Source organism: Equus przewalskii, chromosome 12 (assembly GCF_037783145.1).
Source record: "Equus przewalskii isolate Varuska chromosome 12, EquPr2, whole genome shotgun sequence".
Taxonomy (NCBI): domain Eukaryota; kingdom Metazoa; phylum Chordata; class Mammalia; order Perissodactyla; family Equidae; genus Equus; species Equus przewalskii.
This window is the reverse complement of record NC_091842.1, coordinates 23,992,509-24,001,422: the sequence shown is the minus strand read 5'-3', so window position 1 is coordinate 24,001,422 and position 8,914 is coordinate 23,992,509. Positions and strand designations below refer to the sequence as shown.

General features: G+C 51.3%; 1 protein-coding gene across 2 annotated transcripts in view; it reads left to right on the top strand.

Moving 5' to 3' along the window:
• Positions 1-1,752: 1,752 nt before the first annotated feature.
• Positions 1,753-8,914, top strand: part of PRKCB (protein kinase C beta) — a 304,393-nt gene continuing 297,231 nt past the window's right edge. Inside the window, exons 1-2 of one of the 2 annotated variants that reach the window (XM_070568297.1) lie at positions 1,753-2,166; positions 3,168-3,199. In XM_070568297.1, coding sequence (XP_070424398.1) covers positions 1,994-2,166; positions 3,168-3,199 — 205 coding nt within the window. In that variant the 5' untranslated portion in view covers positions 1,753-1,993. The remainder of the gene's footprint in view (positions 2,167-3,167; positions 3,200-8,914) is intronic. The other variant, XM_070568296.1, reaches the window with a different exon arrangement.

Sequence of the window (8,914 nt, the reverse complement as noted above, 5' to 3'; positions counted from 1 at the left end):
GTTCAAAGGAAATCTACTTCAGCAGCAAGATCTCCTGGGATGTTTTCTCAAGCCTCCCTGGGAGGTGATGGGGCCTTATAGGGGACTAATAATAGACAAGCATCTGCTTTCCCAAACATGTCAACCTTAAAAGTGAATGCTGTTTTTTCCTTTGTTACCTTTGAATTACTATGTAGGGAAGGGACATCCCATTATGACAGCCATTGCTCTCCACATGTCACCTAATAACGACTTACTACTCAGCAGCTTCCAGGCAAAATTGTCACAGTGGGACCCGAGCTTCATTAGGCAGAAGCTCGGTGTAGCTGGATCAACTCCGTCCTGCCCTCTTTCACCCCCTTCACATGAGTCTCCTTTGTAGCCACCACTCAACAGTGAGACTTTGGAGGCGTATCTTCATCACTCTCAGTGTCACGGTCCTTGTCCATAATGAAAGCTGCCGGACTACACAGGGCTGTTGGGAGGACTAAACAAGACAGTGCAAGCACCTGACAAATTGCAGGTTGTCATTGAACACCAGCTGCACACGGGTGGGGGTAAAGGGCGCTGTCCTTTACATTTTCTTTCACTCATTTGTTCACACAATCATTCACTCATTTAACTAGTATTTATTGAGCTCCTAGGAGGGTTCAGGCACTGAGCCTGGTGCCCGATGGCACCGCAGCAAGCAGCGCCCTCAGAGCCTAGGTCTAGTGACAGAGTTTGTAGTCTAATGCAGTGCTGTGTTCCCAGAGTGTGAGGCCCTGTGGGGGGATGTTCAGATGCAGTGCACGGACAGGGCCCTAAATCCACTGCATTACTCATCTAACAACTACTACTCTTTTGGTTACCTTTCCATCCTTCAGATTCCATCCAGGAGGGAGTCCCAGTTGGATGTTAGCGTGTCTTTAACATCTCTCTATCATTTGTTAATCTCCCTTCTTAAGAAACAAAAGAAGACCTCAGACACAAATGTTTTGGGCAAGTGACAGCATCTGGAGAGATTTGTATAGATACCTCTTGCTATTCAAACTCAGAAACCAGATAGACTTTTTTTCAGATGGTGCACAAATATGATGAGAATTTGTGAAGATGGGTCGGGAAGGAATGAAAGCTGAGGAAATGCTGACCTATTAAAGTTCTCTCCCACTTCCCTTATTAGCCCCATTTTACAGTTGAGGAAACTGAGTCTCTTTATGGAGGGGATGGACAGAAGGTAGGGAGTTCTCTTCTAACTGGTCGGGCAAACAAAGCCAAGAACTCTGTGGTGGAGTTAGATATATATATAAAATAAAGATTGCTCCTCCCCTACCTCTGCAGTACGTGTGTGCGTATGTGTGTGTAAGTGTGTGGAGCCACAGTCCTTTCCGAGTGAGTGACAGCGGGAGCCCATCCCTCCAGGAGCCGCGTGCAGAATGACCAATGGGATGGATGGGGGGTGGATGGGTACCAGTTTGCAGAAGCCAGAGTGGTACCTGTTTCTCCTCCCCTTTCCACCCCCGACCCTACCCTCATCGGTCCTTGCGCTCTCGGTTACCCCGGGACGCACCCAAACTGCTCATCTTCTTAATGCAACCCCAGGCTGAGGACCGGGTAGGGGGCGAGGCTCAGGTCTGACGATCGCACGCTGCGGTCCCCGCGCCGCAGCGCTGCGGCTGAGCACCCTTCGCTGGGAGACCGGCAGCCTCCGGGTGCCAATATGTAAAGCAGCTGGCGGCGCTGGGCGGGGCCTGGGGCGCGATGCAAATGAGGAAGGCGGGGTCTGCCCGGGGCTCCGCCTCCCTCCCCCGCAGCTGGGGCCAGCGGTGCCAAGCGCAGCTGGACGAGCGGCGGCAGCTGGGCGAGTGACAGCTCCAGCTCCGCGCGCCGCGGCCGCCAGAGCCGGCGCAGGGGAAGCGCCCGCGGCCCCGGCCGGCAGCAGCGGCCGCCTCCTCCCGCGCCTCCCGGGCCCGCAGCCCGCGGTCCCACGGCCCCGGGGCCGGCACCTCTCGGGCTCCCGCTCCCCGCGCGCAAGATGGCTGACCCGGCTGCGGGGCCGGCGCCGAGCGAGGGCGAGGAGAGCACGGTGCGCTTCGCCCGCAAAGGCGCCCTCCGGCAGAAGAACGTGCACGAGGTGAAGAACCACAAATTCACCGCCCGCTTCTTCAAGCAGCCCACCTTCTGCAGCCACTGCACCGACTTCATCTGGTGAGAGCGCGCCGGCGCAGGGCACCTTCCTGGGGTCCCCGAGGGCAGCGCCGCGCGCGGGGACCCCTTCTCCGCGCCCTCCGCGTCTCCGAGGGAGAAGAAGCCCCGCCGGCCCCGCGTCCCCGAGCTCCCGGCTCCGGACCCTCCTGCCCCGGACTCCTTGGTGGACAGTCCTGCGGGTTCCCTCTCCCCCTGGCCCCGGACGGCCGGAGCGGGGCGCCTCCGGAGCGCCGAGGGGCCGCGTCGCTGGCGCCTTTTCTCCACCGGCCTCAGAGCGCGGGGGGTCTCTCCCTCCCCGGGAGGGCAGCGCCCCGAGTGCCCTCTCGCCCGGGGTTCCCTATCTCTCCGCCTCCTTCCGGGCTCGAGGCGCCCTCACCGTCTCCCCTCCTTTCCGGGGGCAGCGCCCTGGGTGTCCTCTCTTTATCTCCCTGCGGGCATGGGGCATCCTTTCCTGCTCTGTGTCTCTGGGGGCAGCGCCCTGTGTTCTCTCTTCTTGCGCCTCCCTGAGGGCCTGGGTTCTCCTTTCCACTCCTTAGTCCTCCCGCCTCACGTCACTGCGGGCCCCTTTCTCTCCGCTGTCCCTCTAGGCATGGGGAGTCCTCTCGCCCTTCCCAGTCCCCTAGGGAGCACCACCGTCCTAGGGTCTCTCTCATTCTCTGGATGCATCGTTATTTCTTCCTTTTTATCCGAGGGTACTCGGGCATCTCTGTGGGCAGATCTCCCGCTTGCCCTCCGCCCCCACCGCGGAAATGCTCCCCCGATCCCGCCGCCTGGTGATCGCAGCGGCCTCCTCTCTTCTGCCTTCTGAGGGGAGGTGGGGGTTACCGCCGAGCTCCCACCTACTCCCCTCCCCCCAAAGGCGGAAGACTCGGGCACCCGCCTGTGGCTGCGAGGTTGCACCTGGGGTAGCAGGGCAGGGGGAAGGCGGGTGACTCTCTGGGGGAAGTAGCTGGTGGCTGGTCCCCTCGGGCTGCCTGACATGCCTCCTTCTGTCTTTGCAGGGGCTTCGGGAAGCAAGGATTCCAGTGCCAAGGTAGGCTGTGGGGCTCTGGAGATGCCGTTTGTGGGAAGAGATGGTGAAAAAGACTTTCTAGAAGTGACTGAGTTAGGCAGAGAGTGAAGGAATCACGTTTGTCTGAGTGACCTCCTTAGCTAGGAATTCATCACCACAAAAGGGTCCTTTTAAGGGGTGTATGTGTACCGGGCAGTGATGCTCCATCCAGGAAAGGCCGGTGGCGCTGAGAGGCCCTCCATGCCAAAGGAGTGCATCCACCGTTTCTCCCTTCCCAGCACCAGCAGAGTCAACACTGGTCTCCTGAACCCCTGGTGCCTGGCCAGTCCTGCTCCTGGTGGAAGTGTCTCCAGGGGCCGTTTCTGGGAGGACCCTTCCTCTCTAATTCTTACTCATTTCCCTTCCTCATCTCACAGAATGAGCTTCTGCCTCTTCTCCTGCCTCACAGAGGTCTCTGCAGGTGGCTACTGCCTCTGCAGATGGTGCGTCCCCTGGAAAGGTGTCTGTGGTTGTCCCCAGGCCTCCTCCTTCTCTGACAGAGGTGGCTCCAGATGGGGTGATTCTCAGATCCTGGTTTAAATTGCCCTTTCTATCTTCTGGCTAGATACAGGAAGGACTCCATGTGACTGGTCACCTGGGTCCTTGCATCTGGTTTGAGATCCTTGATCTTAGCCAGGGATGCCCAGCCTCATGGTGTCTTTCAATCACGTGTCAGGTGGCCTTGCTCTCTCTGGTTCCAAATTTGCTCTCCAGGCCAGATCACCTGTAGTCTTGTTTAGCCCAAAGGGTGTGAAACAGTTCTTGAATTTGACATCAGCATTTTAGAACTGAGAGATTTCACATCCTTGTCTGAATTTCCAGCTTCAAGTTTGCCGAGTCTTGGTCCCACTTTCTTGTTAGAACAATCATTTGGAGTCGAGGTCAGCTGTTTTCACAGGCAGGGCGTCCATTCGCCATTTTGTCTCAGTCCATCCCAGCCAGGCCTGCTTCACCCATCCCTGGCCCCTGTAGGCATTTGAGTTTGCAACTTCTGGTCTGGAAAGTTTCTTTTGTTCCCCAGTTTTAGGCCAGGCGTGGTTGAGTTTGGTGAGAAATGTCACATTTCTGGAGTGTCTTAGGGGCAAATTGACCATCCTGGTGAGCAGGGGTTAGAGGAGGAGAAAAGAGCGTTTGAGCCTTAGAGTCTGAGATGTGGCCCAGCACTGACTGACAGTTTTGTTGTCGCACCTCCACCCTCCAGGGAGAAGTAAGGTGCGCCCCGGTGAGGGGGGTGGCATTGTCGGTGGTACAGAAGGCTGTCTTCTGAGACTCACACGGCCTTTCCCCTGGGATCTGGGACAGGGGCGGCTCAGCTAGGGAGCCTCGTGGACCCGCCTTGCCTTTCTTACCAAGACTTAGAGCCCCAAGTTCACGCACTGCCTGGAGGACTTCTCAGATCCTTTAAGTGGCAGCAACTGAGGTCCAGGTGCAAACAGTTGGCTTGTTTTCTAGAACTTTGTGTGACCCTTCAAGCAGAATGCCAATGGTGTCTTGGTGCCAGATGCATAGAAGATCTTTGAGGTGACCTTTCACTTCCATGAATCGGGGTTTGTCTTGGTCTCACGCTGAGGTCGGGGTGATTTTCGCACATTTTTACTACTACTCTTCTATCCCACCTGCTCTGCAGTTATTACTGGTTGGGAAAGCCACTCCAGGATGTGCAGATGTTGACACGTCTGAACGCAGGAAATCTTTTTTTTCAAAGCCCAGAAAATGATAGGAATTTTCTGGAGTAGTGAGAGTAAAGCGGAATTAAAGTTTCTAAGGAAATATGGCCACTTAAAAGGTAGGAGGCCTATTTTTTTTTAATCGCCTCTCTTTTGCTCCTCTCCCTGGGAGGCAGTATGGGGTAGTGAGCATGTGCACAGGCTATCAGGCAAGTCACTGGGTTTGAATCCTGGCTCCGAGACTTCCCAGCCGTGTTACTGAGCCTCTCTGTACCTCAGGTTCCTCATCTGTAAAATGGGTCCAATAACAGTACCTACCTTGAAAAGTTGCTGAGCAGCTCAAAGTTGTTGCAGTATACAAGATGCTTGGACCAGAGCTTAGCACATAGTAAGCACTCAGAAAATATTAGCTCTTACGATTATCCCCATTGCTGGGGCAGCTGGTGTGAGAGCACACTGGCTCTGCAGGGTTGCTATGCCATGGAACCAGCTGCCAGGTGAGAGTCAAAATCCAGCTGTGAACATCTGGTCGTCCTGTGTCACTGCTTTGGCAGTGTATTCCATTTGGGCTGGAGTGGGAAGGAGCAAGAGGGGACGGGGCAGATTGGCAGCCCCTGAAATTGTGATGCTTAGGATGGGGACATCCAGGAAGGGGAGAAGGTTATCCTTAGACATGCTCCGAGTTACCTGGGACTCATTTTGGAACCATAGAGGGGTTCCTTATCCGAGTATTTTTGGCACCACGTATTTTCTGTTAAATTGAATCTAATTAAAATGGGATCAACATTGTATAGAAGATACATAAGGTTTTATTCTCGCATCCAAGTCAGAAGTCCAGAACCCGGGGCCCTATGTTCCTTTCAGTTTTCTGCTCCACCATCCCAGGAATAGCAGCTATCTCACAGTCCAAGAAAGATGTTACCCTCTCTAGTCATCACATCCGTTTTTTTTTTTTTTTTGGTGAGGAAGATTAGTCCTGAGCTAACATCTGCCACCAATCCTCCTCTTTTTGCTGAGGAGGATTGGCCCTGAGCTAACATCTGTGCCCATCTTCCTCTATTTTATATGTGGGACGCCTGCCACAGCATGGCCCAATAAGTGGTGCGTAGCTCCGTGCCCGGGATCCGAGCCTGTGAACCCCAGGCCGCCGAAGCGGAGCATATGAACTTAATCACTATGCCACTGAGCCAGCCCCCATCACATCCTTATTTCAGCCAGTAGGAAGGAGGAGAGGGTAAAGAAAGACAAAGGACAGGTGCTCCCTGTCACTTATGGAAGTTGCCACGAGCTACTTGTAATTGTATGCTCTTAGCTAGAACTTAATCGCATAAGGAGGGTGTGGGACATGTAATGCTAATTTCAGGTGGCCATGTTCCCAGCTAAAAGCCAGGGCAGTGGGTGTTGCATCTCAAAAGTAGAAGGGGAGAGAGCAGATAGTCTCTACCATTCCTGGGTAGGAGGTGTGTCGGGTGATGTAGGGCAAGGAGACCACTGAGCCTCCGTGCTCCGTTGTGCTGCCGTAGAAACTGGAGATGCTGGGATGGGCAGAGAGAGGAAGGATGGAAAGTTCATACAGCATGGGAATTTCTGGATTTCTGTGTGCTCAGGGGAGCTTAAGAATGGATTTTCTTGCTTTTGTACTGCTAGAGGACAAACTCCAGACTGACTGCCACATAATTTCTCCCTTTTTGTTTCCACTCTCTCTACTCTCTGTGAGGTAGTTTAAGAATGTTTCTTGTGACAGCGGACTGGGGCTGGGAATCCCTATTATGCACCTGCCTAAATTCGGGATTAGGAGTGGGGCCCTTCAGATAAGCAAGGCAGACTTGTCTCCGAGCATTCTTTCCAGGAGCCCAGAATCTGCATTTGTGCTTTCAGTGTAATTAAGACAAGCCTTTGGGTGGAATAAGACTCTTACCCCAAGAAGCTTTTGCAGTTTGGCAGAGAGAAAAACTATTTTTTTTTTTTAAAGGAAGTCACTTCAGTAGAAATAGGGAGGCAGTAAAGTATAGAGATTCAGAATTCATAGCATAGGGTTGGAGTCAGATAGAACTGAGCTTGAATCTCTGCTCTGCCACTTACTTGCTATGTGACCTTGGGCAAGTCATCCACTTGTCATGGCCTCAGTTTCCTCATCTGTAAAATGGGGCTAATAGTACTTACCTCACAGGGTTATGGTGAGGAGTAATGAGGTGGTGCTAGAGAAATAGCCACACTAAGTGTCAGTGAGTCTAAGTGAGACGATCATTATTACTTGATTAGCTGTAGGAAACTGTGGAACAAAGTTAATTCTGAAACTCATTAAATGACTCTGTCTCTTTCATGTATTCAGGTGGATTTTCTTCTTAGGTATATTTCTTCATAGACTTTGGGTCACACCAGCTCAGTGTCTGGGCCCAGACAGCCAGGCTTGTTTTCGCACGCCTTTCCTTGTGAGAAAGATCTAAACTTGCCATGAATTCTCCAGAAAAACTCCAGTGCACTAATTTTCTGACTATGAAGACCTAGCATTCATGGTTTTAATGAGTAAACCCTTTCCTGTGTAGATTAGAAAACATGTTTTTTAACTTTCTAATAGAGATTATTCTTGAAAAGCCCCAAAGTATTGCATGAATCCAACCATTGCTGTTTTCCTCAACATCAACTCTATAGAATACTAGTTTATTTTAGTCTACGGTTGACACATGTAGGTTAAATATGCACTTTTTGAAAACAGCAATCAAAGATGAATCGAGGTGAATTTTATTTTTGGCATAGGTTTCTCTCCAAACTTATAGTATGATATTTTGCACTTCAGGTTGAACTTTCTCAGTACAATCATAAAGAGGACCTTGTGTGTGTGTGTGTGTGTGCGCGCGTGCGTGTGTGTGCGTGTGCGTGTCTGTGTGCGCGCGCGTGTGCGGTGTGTGTGTGTGCGCGTGTGCGTGTGTGTGCGTGTGTGCGTGTGTGTGTGTGTGCAGTCGCCAAGTCAGCCTGCATTTATTGGACCTTCTCTTGTTGCACTTTCCTCTGCTCCCAGAAGCAGATCCCAGAGGCCTGTGAGCAAAACTCTGCTCGCCTTTTGGCTGATTCTGGGTGTCTCCTGGGGGCGTCTGTGGGGATAAAGGCAGAAGCTTTTTGACTCTGTGTTTGATGGGTTGGCTTTTTAATTTTTTCCACCTGAAGTGGGATTTCAGGCCCAAAGTCTCAATTGAAATAAAAATCTTTAGGTGGCTTAACGTTGGGTCTCAAAAAGGAGGGTTGATTTGTTAGCAAGGCAACATCAACTTCACTTTGAGCTGTGGAGCACTCGGGGAAATGTGAAGCTTTGTCACTGGGCAACAGAATGCCTTTCTAAGTAAATATGGAAAATGTGACCTTTGAAAATCTAGTTGATATGATATACGGGTTCTTAGAAACTAATTTAAAAAAGATATTCTTTCTGAGTACTAGTGGATACTCCAGGTACTGCCCAGGACCAGATACAGCGTCTCCATGGTGTATATGGATCAGTAAAGAAAAAGATACAGAGAAGGTAACTGGTCAAAAGATAAACCGAAGGTTTGAAAGTAATTTCTACACATTCTTTCTGTTGGGGTCTCTCTCTCTTTCCTCTGTCTCTGTCTCTTTCTGTCTGTTTCTCTCTCTACACACACACACACACACACACACATATGTGAATAGGTCATTGTGTCACAATTTTGAGAATATGCATCTCCTTTTGATGCTTTTCAGCTGCAGGTAGTGAAATTACTAAGTACAATTTAAAATCCGTGCTCTGGTGTTTTTGACTCTGCAGTCCAGTTAATTCTCGAGTGGGTGGGAGGATCGGCTGAAAAGCTCATCATCTCTGGCTGATGCATTCAAAAGCTTGGTCCCTTGTCATTTTTGGCATTTGGTCTAATATGATGGATTCTTTGACCTCTCTCATCCAATCTCTCCATTGAAATTGTGTGATATTCCAAAGGTTGACTCTTGGTCTTTGTATAGAGTATACAAAATCCACAGAGGTTACATATGGCATTTGAGGTATGATGGCTGCTGGAAAATC